Consider the following 22,761-nt stretch of genomic DNA (forward strand, 5'->3'; position numbering starts at 1 on the left):
AACTCTATCATATGAGGAAATAGAAATGGGGAATTATAGTAAAGGTTGAAATCATTAACAATTGGGTAATTTACATAATAATAACTGCACATATCTTTGAAGAATAATTTCCTTTATGTATTCAGTTTCTTTCTTCAACACATTTTCTTTTCATTTTAGAATTTTTGGATTTAATTAAGGATTTCTGTTATTCTAAAAAGCACTAAATGCAATTAGAATGTACAGAAAAAGTGGCGAATTTTATTTCTTTAGTAATAGGAACATCCAGAAGCAATATGAAATATATATATTAAAGTTCAGTTAGAGCTGGTGTGGCAGAAGTTCTAGAATTTAGTGACACACCGAACAACAAAATCTAGAAATGGCAAAACTTTTAGAATTTAGAGCAAGCATTGGAAGCAGAATTTAGAAAGGCACTAGGCAGTAGAATTTAGGATCCACAGAGATTGCATCAGGTGGGAAAATGCCTAGCGCCAGCTATGTGTATGATGCATTAAGATATATCAGATGAATCTTTTAAATTGTAAGTTTTCAATTTCTTTATTAGTAAAAAAATCCTTTTCTATAATGCCTGCCCATGTGATAAGATCAGAAGCATTTTTGATATTTTCCATGCTTCTGTGTAGTGAAAAGTAGAGAAAATAAAGAGAAGATAAACATGTTAAGATTCTAGTATCAGAAGTAATACATTCAAATATGTTTTCATTGTTCTTCCAGACGTTCTCTAAAAATTAAGAAATTCATTGTAAACTTTCTATAAAATACATCCATTACATGTTGATACCATGGAGACATTTTTCATTTTGTCATATATTTCTCGAATCTTCTAGAATCGTGGGTCTATAAATCTTGCCTTCAAATCCTTCTAAACTTTCCAAGCTGCAATGTCTAAAATCCTAAAGAAAATTATCCCTACAAATTCTATAACAGCAAAAAGCCAGAAATATTTTGGGAAACAATAGGAGGGAAAAAGTATAAAATAATTTTATAGAGAAAACTGATGCACATTCTGAGAATTTTGAATTTTCTGAGACAATTACATGGGAAAACTCTTACTATGAAAAAATTAAAAACAAGACATTTTTAATTAATTACATAGCTAATTTTGCTTTTGCTAAGAGCTCTTTCATAAATTGTGCTTTATAGCATTATAACTTGTTTATTTTTCAGATTAAAAATATTGTATAATACGTTGTCAAAATAAAACTTTATAATATTACAGCGAAAAATAAAAATGTTTCATTTTAATGTTATTTTTTGAATTTCAATATATTACTATTATTTTAATAAATTTATTAATGTTACAATGTTTTACAAAAAAAATCGTCGAAAAATTCTCAGATCTCGGAATTAAAAAGTTTCTATAGAAACTAATCTTAAAATCGCCAATTTAGAACCGTTTAATAAAAGAATTCACATCCCCAAAAGTGAAAAGTTGTTTAAGAGCTCTTTACTAGAAAAAATGAATTTCAAAATGATTATGTTTCACTTTTTGCTTAGAAACTCGAGTATCCCATCATTTATACTAGAAATGGAAACAAATTATAACTCATGAACCCATTCAAAAGATAACCATATATACGGCAGTGAATCGCCAAAAATATTCCTCAAAATGCTAATTCACATTCAAAATGACAGTCGTAAAAATAGGAAGAAATTTCAGATGATTAAAATTAAGGACCTTCTGCTGATTTTGGCCAAAATTAAGGACTTTTAAGGACCAAAAATCGATTCCAAAAAATATAAGGACTTTTAAGGACTCTTAAGGACCGTACGAACCCTGTATAAGGTCGATTTTCTAATCATCATGCATCAGTTTGTTTCTAATCAGATAATGAGCAGTTAGTTTTCTTCAGAATCTTATTCTGTATTACCTAAAATTTGTGTTAGTCCAGAGTAATTTTCCAGGATGTCTTTGTCCATCTAAGTCCTTTAGTAATGATAACCCCTACATAATTCACATTATTTACACGGTTCGCAATTTCCTTAAACACGCAAAGGTAGTTCAATGCTATTTTCCAAATCTTGCACCTCTTTACCCGCAGCAGCTTGGACTTGGAGGCATTTACACAGAGTCTTCATTTCCTGCACAACTCCTCAATAACTAAAACAAAATCCTGGAGTTTGGAGATGGTATTAATGGGTTGAATAGAACTCACAGCTACCACAATATCGTCAACATAGCAAGCTAACATAGAGTTACGATCCAGTTTATCTCGGGGAAAATTGATTACGTAAAAAAGGCAGAGAATGGGTGCAAGATAGAAAACCTGGGCACTCCTTCATTGATGTGTTTTGAGGCTGAGTAGACATTTTCTTTATTGAAAGTAAAAGTGCGATTCGTGAGGAAGGAATTGAGGAGAAGAATAATTTTCCGACTAAGTTTATCTTGATCGTTTTGTAGATCAACCCGTTATGCTAGACGAGGTTGAACGCCAGATCCAACCTAAGGAGTGCCATGCATTTCTTTATGGTGTGCCGAGGTAAATTCACCCAGCCTGATTAGGTGCTTTGAAGTAGATAGTTGCTTCCTGAATCCATAATGATCAAAGGGAAGTAACTGAAGATGTGGATTCATTCATTTTAAGCTTATTTGTTCGTAAATTTTGCTGTTATTAGAAAGTAAACTTACAGCGTGAAAAGTCTCCGCTCTTATGATATCCTTTCCTGGCTTAGCAAGAACAAAGATCTTGACACCTTTTCAAGGACTGGCAAAATAACTTTTAACAATAATAAGGAGTCAAGCAGGCATTGATTAAAGTGAATTTGGCGAATTGCATAACACGTTGTTTGCAATTCCGTCAAGGCCCGGGATCTTTAATGCCCAATTTATGCATTATATTTTGAATTTCACCAGGAGATGTGAGATCACGTATAAGGCTTGCTGTGGGCACACAAATCCAAGAATCAAGAAATTCTTCAACTTGTGGTATAAATTGAGCGTTACGTTAGGACCTAATTGCTGTTAGGTGTTGAGAGAAAGCTCTCACTTTATCAGCATCTCAACATGCAGTAGAATTTGCATCAGTTATAGGCTGAATACATCTATGTTTGTTCTTAAAGAGATTTAGAGAAATTTCCAGAAGTTAAATTCAAGAAGTTAAATTTGCAATTTAACATTACCTAATAGCTTTCTTTTTGTGCTTTTCTTTTTGTGCAATTTAACATTACCTAATAGCTTTCTTTTTGTGTATCTAGTATCAACAATACTTTTTATTTATTTATTTATTTATTTATTTATTTATTTTTTCAAAATCTGTTTTAAATGCAAGTGCACAGTGAAATTTTTCAACAAAACATTAAAATTGTTGCAACAGACAAAAAACTGAAAATGTTTTTTCTCATTAAAAAATTCCTAAGATTAAAACACATCAGCTGTTACATCGAATATAAATAGGAAACTAAAAATCTATAAATCTAATTACATTTATACAGTGATGTTCTGGAGACTTACCGAAATTTTAAAATGCTGCCTAATTTCGTCAAATAATTCGCCATTAGCAATACAGTCAAAAGTCTTTAATCCGGACTCGTCGGGACTTTGGCGATTCCGGATTATCGGTTTTTCAGGATTATAGATCATCAGTTTAAATCTGGTAAGATGCCATGCAGAAATTATAAAATTAAAAATATGAAACCGTAATTTATGAAATAAACAGCAATTATGATCTAAAAGGTATCAAAATTTACAAAAAAAAAAAAAAAAAACTTAATATTTATTTGTTTACTTTATTAAAAATTTCTTTGAACGCGTGCATGCGTAAAGCATACATTATGCATAGTCGAAACTACAAAATTGCAACCAGAGAACTATTTGATGTGTATTCATGATATTTATAATGACGAGGCATTTGATTTAAATCATATCAAAGACGGAGTACATCGAGATGAAATACTACATTTAGTAAGGAATTATAAGCTGAATAAAATAAAAACATCTGCCCTGAAGTTAAGGATAGTGCTGACAGATCAACTTCCACTTCATTGCACGCCGCGACGTTCCCCCCGCAGAGCAGCGTGAAATTGATAAACATATTTCGGAATGGTTAGAGAATCAAAGGATATGCCTTTATCCATTTTTTGCAGCAATTTCACTTTTTGTTTAATGGACATCGAAACATTTTTTCACTTTGTAGATCCTTTAGTAGCTTCAGAATCGGAAATTCTTTTTGACATAATCGAAAGTTCAAACTTACTTTTATAAAATTGCTCTAATAGTCTGTAAAAAATAATAAGCCAAATCCCATTAGAAGATTAAGAAATAGATAATTAGATAATTTTAGCTTAGCTTATACCGTCCGTTATACATTAAACGTGCATGCGTAAACGTATTATGCACATGCATAGACGTATATGCGCATGCATAAAGGTATTATGTACATGCGTTAACGCATTATGCGTTGACGCATGCGCAGAAAGTTTGTAGCTTTGAGGTCCAGATTATAGATCATTCCGGATTATGGGCGTGTGGATTAAAGACTTTTGACTGTAAAAAATTTCATACTTAAAAATTTTTCGGATTATCTACTGAAAATTAAAAGCAATGTCACGTATTTCTAGATGTAGAAACTCGTTCATATTTTTTGAGAAACAAAGTTTAAAGTTAGATTCCTTGTACTATTATTCTGAAGTCTGTTCTAAAATGCTAAGGACATTCAGAATGCAACACCATGAAGGAGACATTCAAACAGCACAGAACTTTTGTATACTGCCACAGAGTACGCAGATGATTACGATTTCAGTGCACGCGCATATCATAATGCACAGTCCATATATCAAGGGCGGAAAGACTGCTGTTTTGAATAATGTGAATTGTTCTCTCATGGTATTTTTTGTGTGCTTAGCTTCAATATGCTTTGTAAAAAAACAAGAGCATCATTCGAGCACGTTTCTTAATTCAACCAAGGGAGAATTATTGCATACACAGACTGCGGATTATGCAACATTCATGCCAATATGGAATCGGTGATTGCAGGACAGAAAGACTGATGGACAAGAGCAATTGCAACCACTTTGTTGCACCACTCCACGGGAAGACAGGCATATTGTGTGCATGCCACTTATGCGGCATTCATAACCATATCACAACGAATGGAATCTGTAACACAAAAATTGGTGTATTCATGAACAATTCAATGTCAGTTACAGTACAATGGACTGTCCGCTAGGCGTCCCAGACTTTCACTTACTTTTAACACAAGATGGTTGTGTTTGAAGTGAAAGGCGGAAATGGACATCCGCCATTTACACAAAAGACTCCTCGATATATCAACAACATGATGTTTCTTTGTAGGTGCTGGTCAGAAAAAATGAAATTACAGCCCGTTGAGATGAACTGTAATTCTCTTATGTCTACTAGAAGACTCTAGGTTACACAGGGTTTCTTCTTCAGACTTTACATTCCTCGTAACATCTACATTACAGTGGAAATTGCAAGTCACTCAGTGTTCCAAACAGGTGGTATACTTGACAACCTCTGAGGCCCACCAGCGGCCGTGCGGTAAAGTCGCTGAACACTGGTAGTTCGGTCCGAGGTTCGAATCCCGCGAACGGGCTGGCTGCATGAGCGTTTTTGTGGTTTTCCCCATGTGTAGCGTGTATACGAGCCAGTTTCCCTTAGAAAGTCCTCCACGAAGGCATCCCTCCCCTTAGGCAGATAGGCTTTGCCTCGAGGCTTTGCCATAATCACACACACTTGACAACCTCTCTCTAACTCTTCTCCTTCACTGGAAGCTTTTTCCCACCACACCCCTCAGTGTTTCTTTGTAACCGTATATAATAGGAACCCTACTGACATTACTGCTTGTGACACGAAAATTGTCATCAATATGAGTGATTAGCATGTCGTCAATATCAGTGATTATCACAACAGTAAAAAGAATGGAGATGTCGGGCCACTATCACAATGCAATAAATTTCCTTACTGTATATTATGTACAGGTGGATAAACATAATTTTCAATCTAAAATTTGCAAATATGAATTTTATTGCTTTATTGGGAAAAGAAATATTTTTATTTCTAGCTTTCCTTGAAGCAGTTCACTATAATCTACAGGACACAAATTATTTGCCTTTTAATGTATAGTACGGCTTAAATTTTCAATCTGCCTTTCAATTATTGCATCTGACAGTGAGAAAGAATGCAGTCGAATCATGGACCATGACCGCCTAGGATCACAAACAAATCGGTTCATGGATTTATTTTCCATTTGAAAAATACCTTAGATGACATAAGATGACTTGGGTTACGAACAAGAAGCAACATATTATACTAAAAAATTTCAGTTAATGTAGTGAAGGAAATGTCTTAAGATGTTCCTAGTTACCTGATTAGCAAAATATCTGTGAAAATGGGATGAAATGCAAAAATTCAAAGAAAACTATCACCTGGATAAAGTAACAGCATAATATTTACAATGGCAATGCACGTCTTGTTTTAAGGACATTTAAAAACGTAGACAGAACTAAATCGCATTGACAAAATTTTTAATAGGAAAAGACTCAGCAATTTTAAAATAGAACTTATTTATATTATAACTTTTTTATTTCATTTTATTTTTTATTTCTTATAACTTTTTTATTTCATTTCAAGAGATTGTTTAGTGCTGTCTTTTTTTATCTGGATATTTTGTGGATAAATTAAGAATATTTTTAATTTCAACCCTTTTTAATACAATGACAGATAAGAAATGCACTCGTGATTTTACTGCTTGCAACGTTGAAAAACGTAAACACGTTGCATTGCGGTAATGAAAAAAATGAAAATTCTGCTAAAGATGGAGGCAGGTGCTACTGCTTGGTTTATAGCAGAATCGTATGGAATTGCCACACGGACTGTGTATGATATACGGAACAATAAAAAAAAGCTGTTGAAATTTTACAGCGACATTGATTCTAACACCGGAATTCGAAAACGGAAATCCTTACATGAGGCGAAATCGGCAAAACTCGATGCTGTCTTGTAGGAGTGGTTCCTGCAGCGGCGGAGTGATGGGGTACCTATTTGTCTACTCCTGAGAGAAAAGGGGAAGCAGATTCATGCTGATTTAAAAATAGAGGAGCTTAATGTAAATGAACAATATAATATAATCAGTTTATATATGTAATAATAATTTAATGCATATAATTAATTATTGTATTAATGTATATAATAATTTAATTAAATGTATCCAATGCGCCTTATTTATTTTACTTATTATTATATGCAAAAAGTGCAAATTCTGCAAAAGGTGGAAGCTGGTGCTACTCCTCGATTTATAGCAGAATGGTATGGAATTGCGACACGATTGCATATGATATACAGAAAAATAAAGAAAAGCTGTTGAAATTTTACAGCAACAGTGACACGAAACCGGAAAACCGAAATCCGAAACCGGAAATCTTTGCATGAGACGAAATCGGCACACCCCGATGCTGTGTACATATAATACAATGAATAATATAATCAATTTATATATTTAATAATAATTTAATGCATATAATAAATTATTGCAATAATGTATATAATAATTTAATTAAATGTATCTAATATGCTTTATTCATTTTGCACTTTTAGTCCGAATATCATGCTTTATCTTTTCTGTCCTGAAATCCTTAAAATCCGCACAACCTGTGGTCCCAAGCTTTGTGGATTTCTGGAATTCTACTGTATTTCAGGTGTCGTTTCTGAAAATATTTCGGCCGTCAAAATATTTTCAGGAATAAATTAAATTCGTGAGCCCAATTTTCACTGTGTACAGCAATGTGGGGAAAGTTTTTAATTACTGTATTAACGATATAGTGCATAACTGATATAGCGTACAGTATAATTTATTATTATTTATTAATATATGTAAAGACAGCCACTTCTCATATTCTACATATCCATATGGGCAGTTAGGCCTACAGCTTCCACGTGGTTTCAGAGAGAACCACACAGTGAACATTCAGGAATGTGTTTATTAGCCAAGCCGTAATGTCATAAGGTCAGACATTCCATTGTCGGGGAGTATAAAAGGGTGTGTTTATCGAACAAAGGGAGATTGTGCCTATTGTAAATAAAGCTATTTATCTGGGGATCAAATATACCTTATATTTTCAGTGGAAGGAGCACATTAACTATGTCAGAAACAAAATGCTGTGGGTGATTCAAAGCCTCAACTCTCTACTTTCTCCAGACTCCAAACTGGACCTGAAAGGTAAGCGTCATATTCATAGCTCGATCATCAGGCCTCTTTTGCCTACGCATCGCCCACCTGGGTTTCTGTCAAAAAGAAAGAGCTAAATAAGCTCCAAGTCACGCAGAACAAATTACTCCATTATTACGTCTCAAATCACAACAAAGAATTGAAAATTGAGACGGTAGATGATTATCTTCACAGGATGAATTTCTTTAGTAAAGCTCAAGGCATCTAAATAATTTAAATGTATTCAATCATGTTGTGCTTGAGGGAGATTCTGTACTTTAAATCTCTCACGGCCCACCTCAAATTTCCCTACTTAATTATTCACTCTATCATGCAAGCTTACACTTTTCGGCTAATCTTTGGAATATGGTAACAGGTAGTTTGGCGACATTTTGGTAAGGCGATAAAGGTTACTAGCTAGGACTTTAGCAGTGTACATGGATAAGTCAAGAGTGTGCGCAATGCCATTTTTGTGCAATTCTGGGATGTTTTTTTAAGTGCAAATAGGTCGACGTGTACATGGATGATACCGTGTATGTGCAATTCTTAAAAACGCGGCAAGCATTTTAATGGCGATTCTGCACTTTCTCCCAATTTCGCACCTAACCTTCGTCATGATTAAGCACTTTTGTTCCAAAAAAGAATAATTAAAAAAAAAATGCTTTACTTCGTGAAAACAAAATGGCGTCCAAAAAAAAAACTAGTAGGTTGCTGTAACAGGAATGGTCGCCAAATTTTCACCAAAAAATCGCCAAGTTACCATAATCTGAAGATTAACCCACTTTTCTTAGTACTTGTTTTATGTTGTATTTTGTAGCTTCAGTTTATTTGCATTTATTTGTAATTATGTATCATATTTTGTATATTACTTTGTATTTTAATGTTTATCTTATGTCAGTTGTAGTTCACTTATACTGTTATACTTATTTTGTCCTGACTTGTGTCTCTGTTTTTATGTCACAACATAAGCATGCACTTCAGTTTTTCCTCGCTGCTCCTAGGGTTATTTTTCATTTTCTGGTTGTGCTTCTTCAGCTTTGTGATTCAAGTTCACTCCCCTTTTTACCTATCTTAACCCTCCTACCTAATTGTCCTGTAATGTCTACTGTCATGTGCCCATTGGGCTTTGCCTCATGAGCCGGACATGTCGAAGTATGGATACAAAGGAAGATTTTTCGCTTGTTTAGATAACTGCTCACCTCGTGGAAACGAGTTCTTGGTGAAGTACGTTGAAACGTTGAGTGGGTTAAAGATGTTTCTTTGATTATTTTGATTGTTAATAGTTACCTTGTATTTTAAATCTGAGGTAAAGGCTTTATGCTGTTAACTCCGCAGCTCTGATTTTCTGGATGATATGTGATATTATTATATTATATTTGCAACAAAATTGAATTTTAAGTGCATACATGATATTTAATAAATAAAGCAAACGCATAAAAAGTTTATAAGAAGTTTTTGCTAACCATCTTACTATGTGAACTGAGAAATGACTTGGAAAAAAAAAAAGCATACCTACATCTAACACTTAACTACATTTCGAAATTCAGGAAACATTAGCATTTTAAAAATTTTGTGATTTTGTTGCTGAACTTTATGTAGTATTAGTGTGAAGAAAACAATGCCTTATAATATTTTTTAAATAAATAAAAAATGAATAAATAAATAAAAAGGCTTTAACAGAAATGAATGCAAGAACAAACTAGTAGAGTGTGATGTCAGGAAGAGAATAAAAAAACCTTAACAAACTCTTCTGGGTGACCACGTTGGCATTGCAGCCCAATGCAATCTCTGTAGATCCTAAATTCTGCTTCTTAAACTCTAAAACTTTTGCTGCACCGAAATTGTTCTGTCTACAGCCCTCTCTCAATTTAAAAAATTTTGCGACCCATAAATTTCACTACTTGAGCGTTTTTTAAATTCTAAAAATCTGTGTTGCCACTTTTTACGGGTGGATTAAAAAATACTAAAAAAAGATAAAAACTAAGTAACAATAATGAAGTAATTTAAAAACGAAAGATAAAAAAAAAATGTGGCATGGCATGAAACTAATTTTCGGACACTTTCAGTAAATCTTGATAAAATTAATTTTAAGGCATGGAAGTTTTAATATTAATGGTTAAGCATTGCGATGAAAACACATAACAACTGAAATAGAGTATTTAGAAACTCTTAAATAAAAATTACACAGTAAAGATTAAAGTTTCTTCCAGACTTGCAGAAGGAGCATATTCTAAAAGCAAACACCTGTTTGGTGTTGTCTGAACAGTTGCTCATATACACATCTACACAAAAATATAAATATTTGCGAAAGAAAACTATGTTACATACCCCTTCTTCTTGCATCAACAAACGGGGGGCTTTCTTGGTAAGTCTGTAAACACAAATTTTTATGTTCCCTATTCCTTGTTTTTTCCAATCTCCATCGCTAAATGAGAACAGTATTCCTGGCCCGTAAAACGTTACTTCTTCAATCTCATTTAGAAAATTGTCGTCAGCCTATAATAATAGTAAGAAAAATGTAGGAAAGAAAAATATCCATAATAAAAATACTGAACTAAAAGGGAAAAAAATCATTGTTAAACAAATACAGATTGAGAATATTCAACAAAAGAAGTGGTTTGAATGTATGGATTTTGATATCTGGCAAATATCCTCCACGTCTGATACAGAATTGATGATTCATCACCATTTTTGATAACTGAGTTTCACATAAATTTATTATACCATTTCATAATTACTTTGCTGAAATAATTTATTGCAGAAGAAAAGTAATCATAAAACTGCAAGACAACTCAATTTTTCTCATGGTAATATGTAAAGTTTATTCTTTCTTTCAGTCATTAATGCTTCATGTTCCTTCGATTTTAACATTGAATTAATTTTAAATTCAAGATTTTAGCATGCAATAAATTTTAGACTGTTTTTTCCCGAGAATATGTCAGACAGGTAACATTCTGTTTGGTAAGTGTGTGTGTGTGTGTTCGGAATTCTGTTGTGGTCTAGGGTGCCTTGTAGTCTCTTCTTGAATTAGATTAAAAGTATCTATGACTTTGGAAAGTAAGCTTCGTTTTGGATTCAGATCCAGCTTGGCAGGTAATTTTATGCCATATATTTTAATTTAATCGCTCACAAGTGGTGAGGTAGAATAAGCTTAGTGTTTTAATTCTATGTCTATTTGTTTGACAGTTAGCTATACTGGTTGTGGTAATGCACCTCAGAGAGTATATGTAATTAATACCTTGTTGGGACGGTAATTGTACTAGCTAAGTAGTTGGAACTTAACTATAGGTGACACATTCTTTGTAGACTATTACCAGTCAACAAACTGGGTAATTTAAATTAGGTGAAATATTTAATCTTTTGGATGAATTTCTCTCACCAAATGAAATACCGTGGGAATGCTGTGCAGATATGTGCACTGCTCGATCAGAATGGTGGAGCCATTGCTAAAATTAAAGGTAAGAACAAAGAAATGTGGCAATAGACACTAGATATGGGCTAGTGTCGAGGAAAAATGCTATTTTGAACGTAAATAGTTAAATAACGCATAATAATAATATAAAATCACTGCTTCTTAAAAGCACAATCTTCAAAGTGGTAAGTAAAGATTGGGAATCCACTATGAATCCTTCTTGCTACAAGCCGAAATAAGGTTTGACGAAAAGTGTCGACACATTTGATTAAACTGTTGCAGAGACAGCGTTCATCTTTGATGTACCATAACTTGCGGCGTTTTATCCCCCCCCCATTTCTTTAACATCTACCACTGACTAAATGTTTTGATGTCTTCTGAATGAGAAAAAGAACTTTTCTTATCTGTTTTGCAAAGTTAGTGTACATACTCTATTTATCGATCAGATTAATGTCATTCTAACACTATTTAATAATGAAGTCTGGGTATGGAATAATTTAATGAAGCCTAAGTATGGAAACTGGCATATTTGGCAGAAATCTGTATTAAAATATACGAAGTATATCTATAAGATACAATAACATGCCGAACAAGTATTAATTTAGAAGTAAAACACTTTTGCAGCTGAGGATGATGGTTCCGTAAAACTATCGAAACTCTTCTTGTGAAAATTTGAAAATACAGTCAAAAGTCGTTGATTCGGACACCCATAATCCAGAATGATCTATAATTCGGACCTCAAAGCTACAAACTTTCTGCACATGCGTCACGTTGACGCATGCACGTAAGACCTTTACGGTTGCGAATATGCGTGTGCACATGCGCGTTTAATGTCTAACGGATGGTATAAGCTAAGCTAAAATTATCTAATTCAGTTAATGTTGCAGATTGCGTTGTTCCTTAATCTTCGAATTGGATCCGGCTTATTATTTTTTGCAGACTGTTACAGCAATTTTATAAAAGTAAGCTTGAACTTTCGATTATGTCAAATAGAATTTCTGATGCTGGAGCTCCCAAAGAATCTACAAAGCGAAAGTACGTTTCGATGTCCATCAAACAAAAAGTGGAATTGCTGCAAAAAATGGATAAAGACATGAAGAAAGTGACAGGGAGGTTAGTGAAAACGAAAAAATTTCGATTGACAAGTTAGTCGGTATTCTCGGCAGAGCAATTACAGGACTTGAACAGCGGAACTTTGTTACTGAAGAAGAAATTATGTCTGTTTATATAGAATTAAAGAGAAAGTATTAGCACATAAAACAAAGCAACTTAAACAACTTACGTTGAAAGAAATGTTTAATAAAGTAAACAAATAAATACAGTCAAAAGTCGTTAATTCGGACACCCGTAATCCGGAATGATCTATAATCTGGACCTCAAAGCTAAAATCTTTCTGCGCATGCGCCCCATTGACGCATGCGCATAGGCGTTTTACTCGTGTGCGCAAGACATTTACGACTGCGCATATGCGTCTGCGCAAGTGCAGAATACGTTTTCGCGTGCGCGTTTAATGTATAACGAACGGTATAAGCTAAAATTATCTAATTATCTATTTCATTTAATGTTGATAATTGCGTTGTTCCTTAATCTTCGAATTGGATCCGGCTTATTATTTTTTGCAGACTGTAAGAGCAATTTTCTAAAAGTAAGCTTGAACTTTCGATTATGTCAAATAGAATTTCCGATGCTGGAGCTCCCAAAGGATCTAGAAAACGAAAGTATGTTTCGATGTCCATCAAACAAAAACGAATTGCTACAAAAAATGGATAAAAGCATATCCTTTGTTTATCTAACCGTTCCGAAATCTGTTTATCAATTTCACGCTGCTCTGCGCGGGGGGGGACGTCGCGGCGCGCAATGAACGGGAAGTTGATCTGTCAACACTATCATTATCTTCAGGGCAGATGTTTTTATTTTATTCGGCTTATAATTCCTTACTAAATGTAGTATTTAATTTCGATGTACTCCGTCTTTATACGATTTAAATCAAATTCCTCGTCATTATAAATATCACGAATACAAATCAAATAGTTTTCTGGTTGCAATTTTCTAATTTCGGCTATGCGTAAGGTATGCTTTACGCATCCGCGCGTTGAAAGAAATGTTTAATAAAGTAAACAAATAAATATTAGGCTTCTTTTTTTAGTAAATTTTGATACCCTTTAGATCATAATTGCTCATTATTTTATAAATTACGGTTTCATATTTTTAATTTTATAATTTCTGCATGCCATCTTACCAGATTTAAACTGATGATCTATAATCCGGAAAAATCGATAATCCGGAATCGCCGAAGTCCCGACGAGTCCGGATTAAAGACTTTTGACTGTATTAAGCTTTTTCTTTTTGTAAATTTTGATACCCTTTAGATAATAATTGTTCTTTATTTCATAAATTATGGTTTCATATTTTTAAATTTATAATTTATGCATGCCATCTTACCAGATTTAAACTGATGATCTATAATCCGGAAAAATCGATAATCTGGAATCGCCGAAGTCCCGACAAGTCCGGATTAACGACTTTTGACTGTATAACACTGATTTTTGTTGACTTCTAAATTAATAAATCTATGAGTGTAAAGGAAAAAATGTCACAATTTTTTATGCAAACGTCTAAGCGTCTTCTTTTAATAGGAAGCTTATTTATTTGTTGAGAGTGCATGGAATACGAAGGCATCCTCTTGCAAAGTGAACGTGAGGAACTCTTCATATTGAAAATTTTTAAGTTCATAAGGTATGTCATTTTTATTCAAATAAACAGCATTTAGGTACATGTAAAAATCTAATTTTTGTACGCTAATTTTTTCTTTATTTTGAATGTTCCATTTTCATATCCAGAGTATAACGTGCACCCCTAAATGTCTATCTTATTTTTTTAAATTCCTACTATTAGCTCACACTCTCCCTATATCTTGTTCAAATTTTCAATCAATAAAATAATTTTTATTCATCCACTCAAGTTCAAATACATTTTTTTAACTTGTAGTGGATGACACTTGATGTTAATATTTTTTTTTTTTTTTTTTTAATTTTTAAAATTTTTCTTTGTTGACCTAAGTAGGAATTGACTTTAAAAAAAAAAAATTGTTTTTATATTACTTGTTTAGTAAAAGTTTGCATTATACGCCGGAATATGCAGAAAATAACAGATACCGTAATTTCCGGAAGAAACGCCGCGGCGTTTACGTGGTTAAAACTTAAATTTTCAGCGGGTGCGGCGTTTCTACCCATGCGGCGTTTAGGTGCACTAAAAATAAAATATTTCCTATGATGGTCATTGTACATAGTTTGGATGGCCTTGTCATTGTGCATAGACTGGTGCTGTTCCCACACAAAAGACCACTCAGTTGCTTTTTGCCAACGTTATTTTGTTTACATTCTTTCCCTTGAACGGACCTACATGCCTTATTCACCCTAAATGAGATCTCAGAGGCAGTCTCGGCCACATGGGTATATCATTTATGAACTTGGCGGTTCCAGAACCCCTGAGGGAAGACCGTTTGTACAGTTGGACCAAAGGGGGGAAAGGCTATAGGCCACTGGGCAGGTGGTATCGCGAGCCACGGTGTTGGTAGCGGTAAGGTGGTGGCCAGTCCACTACTACTCTGGTATTCCATGTCAAACCTTCTGCTTGGTGGACTGCCCGTGTAGTACTGGCAGGAGCGCAACCGGCCGGTAGAGCGGCCAAGATTATAGGACCACACCTCATGGTGGTCTCAGTTCGCGGGGAGTGGTGACCCCCGTTGACCCGTTCAGCCGTGAAGAACGAGGGCATTTCTGACCCGTCGCCCGTAAGTGTGGGCCGGTGCGGCGGTGTATCGTTACTTTTTTAAGCGCTTTGTGGGCACTCTAGTCTGAATGACCACCTCCCGCCTAATACGGAGCCATTTAGGGTTTCAGACCCGGTAGTACGGTCGGTAAGAGACTGTGGAGCCGGTAAATTTAAATGATAGTTCCCCCTTTCAAATCAACATTCTCATCAGTTTGAATAGTCTCTCTCCTCTGCCATTCGATGAATCTTCCAGGACCCATCCTCTCCCCACCTCTGCCTTTTCTGCAATTTTTTTCAAAGGCGGACACGACTCCACCTGCCACGCAATAACGAACTCTGACGTATTTCCCCTTCATGAATGGATTTTTCTTGGCATTCTGCCAAATACAGATCCCATCAGTTTGGGTACAAGTACTTATTGGATAGTTTTTAATTAGGGAGCGGAAAATTTTTGAAAATGTCTCTAAACGGCACAGAAGCTATACATTTGTTACCTTTAATTTATTTTTGAGTTATGGTTTCATTTCATGCATTTTTCTTAACTGGTATGTCATATATCAGGACTTAGGTTGAGTTTTTGCATCTATACGGCCCCCAACGATGTCACACGCAATTTAATCTATTGCAGCGTTTCTGTGTAATTTTAATTTTTTTCCCGCCATTTTTCTCGAATGCGGCGTTTATGCTGATGCGGCCTTTCTTCCGGAAATTACGGTACATTGTATGAGTTTAAAGTTTAAAAGGAATGAGGATCAAGAATCTTCATATTTAGCAATTAATACTGCTTTTAATTTTCAGATGATAACTATGGATTTCATTTGTGTTTCCTTCTCATATTTCTAATACAGTCAAAAGTTGTTAATCCTCGGGACTCGTCGGGACTTCGGCGATTCCGGATTATCGATTTTTCCGGATTATAGATCATCAGTTTAAATCTGGTAAGATGGCATGCAAAAATTACAAAATTAAAAATATGAAACCGTAATTTATGAAATAAAGAACAATTATGATCTAAAGGGTATCAAAATTTACAAAAAGAAAAAACTTAATATTTATTTGTTTACATTATTAAACATTTCCTTCAATGTAAGTTGCTTCGTTTCATGTGATAATACTTTCTCTTTAATTCCATTAAACAGACATAATTTCTTGTTTAGTTACAAAGTTCCGCTGTTCAAGTCCTATAATTGCTGTGTTGAGAATACCGACTAATTTGTCAATCGAAATGTTTTCGTTTTCAATAACCTCTGGGTCACTTTCTTCACTATCGGAAGCGAATTATAATGACGAGGAGCTTGATTTAAATCATATCAAAGACGGAGTACATCGAGATGAAATACTAAACTTAGTACGGAATTATAATCCAAATAAAATAAAAACATCTGCTCTGAAGATAAGGATAGTGTTGACAGATCAACTTCCAATCCGCGGCGTGAAATTGATAAACAGATTTCGGATTTCAAAACATACTTTCGCTTTGTAGATACAAATTACATATTAGTAAATATATATTGGAAATTCTATTTGACATAATCTTTCTAATCTATCATAATCTAATAATGACGTTTCTCCCCCCCCCCTCTGCCGCAGAGCAGCGTGAAATTGATAAACAGATTTCGGATTTCAAAACATACTTTCGCTTTGTAGTAAATATATATCGGAAATTCTATTTGACATAATCGAAAGTTCAAGCTTACTTTTACAAAACTGCTCTAACAGTCTGCAAAAAATAATAAGCCGGATCCAATTCGAAGATTAAGGAACAACGCAATCTGCAACATTAACTGAATTAGATAACTTTAGCTTAGCGTAGAACTCCGTTACACATTAAACGCGCATGCGCACAAACATATTCGCAGCCGTAAGGGTCTTACGCGCTCTCGTAAACGCCTGTGCGCATGCGTGAACGCGACGCATGCGCAGAAAGTTTGTAGCTTTGAGGTCCGGATTATAGATCCTTCCGGATTATGGGTGTCCGAATTAACGACTTTTGACTGTACTTTTAATTCTTACATTATAGTGAAAAAAATCATGTGGAGTCAATATAAATATTTTCATCTCTCTTTATAGGTTTTGATACAATTTCGGAACACTGTAACATGTAAAACTAATACAACAAATTTTATAAAACCTCGCAATACGTATCCACTGTCTTTAAGATTAACACGAATGCAAATTTCAAATGCAGTTTATTTATTATCAGATCAATAATTACGTAAAATATTTCTGTTACAGTTAGTAACATATATGATTAATAAAAAGCTATAAAATTATGGGAACCCCCTATAAAATAATAGGGACATACTATATTAATGTTATAACATGAATTCATTTTCTAAGAAATATAATTATAAAATTACTGCTAGCTCAAAAATTTTAGATAATTAAGTTTTCATGATTAACAGAAAACCGGTGCAATTAGTTTTGATTTTGCCACCAAGAACGCAAAAATTCGCTTTGCAACTGGAAGCATTCGTTTTTCACATTCTTTCATGCCAAACCTTAAATAATTCTTTGATCGAGAGCTTCTAGCTATAGCCATATATTCTACTGAAGAATATCCCAAAGCTTTTATGGAGGACTGAGATCCGAACTTTCTGGAGATCATTCACTGGTATCTAAAAAGAATGCGCCCAAAGCAACAAAAATTTTCACTCCTGCAGTTGAGGCAGTATGTTCTATTTAAACTTTTGAAATTAAAGTCCTATAAATTTATGTACGTTACACCGATTATTTTTCTCTGTTATCAGCACTAATATCTTTTATATTCCCTTACTTTACAGTTTTAAATCTATGACTGTAATAATTATAATTCTGAAGCGAAATCTTGCACTGATAAACCATCCTCAGCAATCGGAAGCAATGATTTATGATTCATATATAAAATCCAAAGAATACCAATTTCAGTTATAGCATGCAATAGAGATTTCAATAATTTATTAAAAATGCGAATGGTACCACCAAAATTGGATAGTGGTTGGTGACTATGACACAATATCGAAGGCCGCGAGTCCGAATCCTGGAGAAAGAATGGATGTTTGTAAATGTACAGTGTCTGCTCGGCACGGGGCACTCTAAATGTGGGACGCGCCGAAAGTCCTCTTGAGAGATTGTGGTAGGGGAAGAGAAGTGCGAGACCTTTGGACACAGATATACTTTCTTTCAAAACTGGGGGGGGCGGAACTGAGCAAAGTCGTACTCTCACCTGTACAATGCCCAAGGGTCTAGCCAACGGCAGGTGCAATCTTGCCTCCTTGCCATGATGAATTTGTAGAACAATTACATTATTTTTGAGACAGAAGACAGGAAAAATGTGCAATGCCCTCGCCAGAACTCTAACCTGGACCTTTCGAATATGCGTCAAGTGTGCTTCGCTACACCACAAAGGCATGCTGGGAGAAGGAAGAAAATACTTAATAAATTTCGTAGGCTTGTCTTGATTGAACAATAAAATGCAGAAAGCAGGCTTGTAAACTTTTACTTTTGTATTACAAGGTTTGATCTAGTTTAAAATTTTATCAATTATCAAGAAATACGCAACTCTCGCTTTAGAAAGTAACCTTATTTTCACATTTATTTTCATCCTAAATCTTGCATCTATTTCAAATGTGATTTTGACACTTGTTACATGGTTTCTTTGTGGCATTACAGGACTGCAAGCAAATGCTTGTTTACTACTTTTTAAGATGCCTTTAATCCATATTACATAGCTCCAAATCTTTAGCTGTATTATATTACGTAATTGAACTACTGTTGATTGAAGTTGTCAGAATCCACTGACGTATGCAGTGGATTATTTTATTTAACTAATTTAACAAACAAGAACAAAATTCATTTACCTTTTCTGGTGCATCATTGAAATTAGCCGTGATGTTGCAGCTGGCAATCTTCTCTACAGAAAAACCACAATTCTATTTCTTAATATCATATTTTATTCACATAAAACATTTAAAAGGGAAAAAATTAATATTCAAATAAATTTTCTTGTACAGCCTCTCTTTTTCTCTCATGGCTGTACGAATCAATTTATCCGTCCATCACACGGATTCGAAACCGAAGCATCTACTGTTTACAAAAAAGAATTTTAAAAAAAAAGTTTACATTTCTCTCACTAGTGAACCCTGGCACCCTCTAGTGAGGGAAAGACATTTGAAATGAACATCTAACAAGCTGATATCCTCCGATTACATTTGAAAAATGTTCATAAGCTTTCCCTTGGAAATGTGTACGTATTTTTGGTTCCTTTCCCTTGGAATAGTGTACATATTTTTGGTTTACTAGGTCTCCTACCTTCCTAATTTTGCCAAAGCTTAGAGTCTTCTTTATAACATACTGCAAAAAACATTTCAATAATATTCGGCTGAGAAGCTATTTTCTATTGTATACTTCTCCCTTACATAAAAGACTCTCGCAGCTAAATTCCAGTAACTTCCTGAACATCTTTTGTAGTAAACGTAGTTAAATGCAGTATATATTTAATTTAAACAGAGTTTAACAACGCCACGCATAAATGAGATGTGCATCATCTTTAAAACTATATTACGATATTTATATTTTTCTTTTATTAATACCCATAATTAGTCACCCATTAATTCTTCATTAGGTTTAGTAGCACTTACATTTTTAAATTGTTGATAATTCTGTAACTGTTCCACCCAGATTAATTAAAGGCACAGAAACCTTAACCGGAGCACAAGAACAACATATTTCAACTACTTTGATAAAGCAAAAAAAAAAATGCATAATTTACCAATATACAAGATAAAGAAACTCAACTCACCCAGCCGGGTAATAAGAGCGACAATATACGCTTACAGCAATACCACTGAATCAGGAATAGCTAGTCAATAACTAGTTGGGCCTTCTCTGGTCTTGTTAATGATTGCCACACGATGAGGCATAGATTCAACAAGTTTGTGGAAGCATTCCTTTGGAATGACTTGCCAAATTTCGGCTAGAGCTGTCCAGAAATTCGGAAGGATCGCTAGTGTGATGTGGTTTCACACCCTTCTCAAAATATCTGAAAAGTACTCAGAAGAACTTAAATCAGGGCCTCTAGGTAGCCCATTTAAGACGCAGAAGTCAGAGGAATGGTCATCTAACCAGGTAATAACCAGCAACTCTATGTACTGAATCATATTGAGGGAGGATGGCACAAGTGCCAAATATCCCAAACATTTCCAAGAGAAACCACCCCAGACCATGATTAAGCTGTCATGACCTTGTACAGTTCCAACCTGGTATGCAGTATCCACGGCTTCATGAACATATGCCATATTCTCAGCCTCCTGTCGTTACTAATTAGTAGGAATCGAGATTCGTCATTCCCTGCTACTCATTTCCAGTCCTCTAAGTCTATTCTGTGTTATCTTCCCCAGACGAGAATTGCAGCTAGATGGCATGCATTCAGCAGTGGTACTTATTGTCTACAGCTCTTCGAAGCCCATATGGTGAACCGACCGTTACAAGATCCGTTTACTGACTGATTCAGCTGGGTGGAAAATTGAGCTAGCATTTGGCTTTGTCGACTTCATCAATACAAACGGATGAGCCGTCTTACCATGGATGAAGAAAGGTTTCTATTATGAGACACTTAGGCTTATTGCCTTTATCCCCACATCATCAAAGAATTATTTTCATCGCCAAAAAGAAGGTTTTGCAAAGAGGTAAAATTTAGTGCCAAATGTTAAATTTAACACAAGAGTAACTGCCTTCCACAGTGAAAAAAGGTTAAAAACACTGAGGGACTTAATTTAGTAAATTTTTTGTGTCGAAAAACTGACCAGAATAAATTTTGATGGGGTTACATCATGAATTTTGACAAACATCAAAGTTTCCTTGATCAATGGTCATGTGGTGTTAACAACACAAGAGCAGAAACACTCGCAAAAAACTTCATGTCGCAAGTGCTTCGGGTCTGGGAGGGGGGGAGAATGGGAACTCGTTAGGCGAGTTTGATTTAAAGAGACATGGATAGCAATAGCTCTGAGGTGAAGCTTTTATAAATACAAAATGATTTCTTTAGCTTTAAGTGTTATGTCAACTAATAAAAAATAGTATTAATTCTCATAGTGAGATTAAGTTAAAATTAAATAAAAATAATTTTAACTTAATTTTTAGAATCATATTTTGATGATTTAGCCCTAGGATCGTCGTCTGTCGAAGAACACCGCAAGTTGTTGCGGAAGACACTTACGATAGCCAGAATAGCTAATCTAAAATTTAACATCGAGAAGACACAGCTATCTCGGAACTCTGTGACTTATTTAGGACATGTATTGTTTGATAAAGGCATTGCACCTGATCCAAAGAAGATCCAAGCGATTGAAAAGTTCGCAGAACTAAAAAGCCGAGAAGACTTGCAGCGATTTCTAGGAATGGTGACATACTTAGCAAAATTCACACCTCAGTTGTCAAGTCTAACTCATTCGTTAAGGCAACTTTTGAGAAAAGATAGCGAATGGTTATGGGATGAAAACATCCAAAGAGACTATGAGCACCTAAAACAGATGATAGTGCAAGCCCCATGTTTACAGTATTTTGATGAAAGCAAACCTGTAACTGCGTCAGTAGACGCCAGTAAATATGGAATTGGAGCAGTTTTCCTACAAAATAATCAACCTGTGGTTTTTGGATCAGCATCACTGACAGAAACGCAGCAAAGGTATGCGCAGATTGAAAAAGAACTCTTAGCAGTTGTATATGGGTTAGAACATTTCAACTACTATACATACGAAAGACATGTAACAGTGCAGACTGATCACAAACCATCACTAAGCCTTAGTAAGAAACCGTATGATACAATCTTGCCTCGTCTTCAGCGCATGCTCTTCAAACTGAACAGGTATGATTTGAAATTGGAATATGTTCCAGGAAAAGAATTGCTAATAGCTGATGCCCTATCCAGAGCACAGTCAACTGTTGACACCTTTGATGACACCTTCAGTCAAGAACCTACTGTTAATGTAAGTCTATTAACACAAGCCTCTATAACAAAATGGCAGAAAATCGTAAAAATGACAGAAAAGGACCCTGAATTGCAAGATGTGTTATTTCATATCAAAAATGGATGGCCAGAAGGAAGCAAAACAAGGCCAGCAGCACAACCTTACTGGCACTGAAAAGAAGAGCTTTATACAACAAAGGATGGAATAATTTGTCGAGGACAACGACTAGTTGTGCCAGCATCTCTTAGGAAAGAAATTATGAAAAAACTGCATGTGTCTCACAAAGGTATAGTTTCTAGTAAAGCTAGAGAATATTTTTACTGGACTAACATCAACAAAGATGTGGGAGAATATGTTTCTAAATATGCGATATGTCAGAAATATCAACAGGCTAATCAGAAAGTTCTTTTAGATTGTGATCTACCAGAGAAACCCTGGCAAAAAGTTGCCTGTGATTTCTTTT

General features: G+C 34.7%; 1 protein-coding gene across 11 annotated transcripts in view; it reads right to left on the minus strand.

Annotated features, from left to right (window-relative positions):
- The window catches only part of LOC118201985 (uncharacterized), a 156,826-nt gene that overhangs the window by 78,939 nt on the left and 55,126 nt on the right, over positions 1-22,761 (minus strand). For all 11 annotated transcript variants that reach the window (XR_015040901.1, XR_015040902.1, XR_015040900.1 and 8 more), the window contains one exon: positions 10,494-10,661. Coding sequence is in view for 4 of the 11 variants with exons in the window: in XM_085816170.1 (XP_085672296.1) it covers positions 10,494-10,661 (168 nt within the window). In the remaining 7 variants the exon portion in view is untranslated. The remainder of the gene's footprint in view (positions 1-10,493; positions 10,662-22,761) is intronic.

Source organism: Stegodyphus dumicola, chromosome 4 (genome assembly GCF_044657685.1).
Source record: "Stegodyphus dumicola isolate Sdum_Otavi_A_Nest chromosome 4, ASM4465768v1".
Taxonomy (NCBI): domain Eukaryota; kingdom Metazoa; phylum Arthropoda; class Arachnida; order Araneae; family Eresidae; genus Stegodyphus; species Stegodyphus dumicola.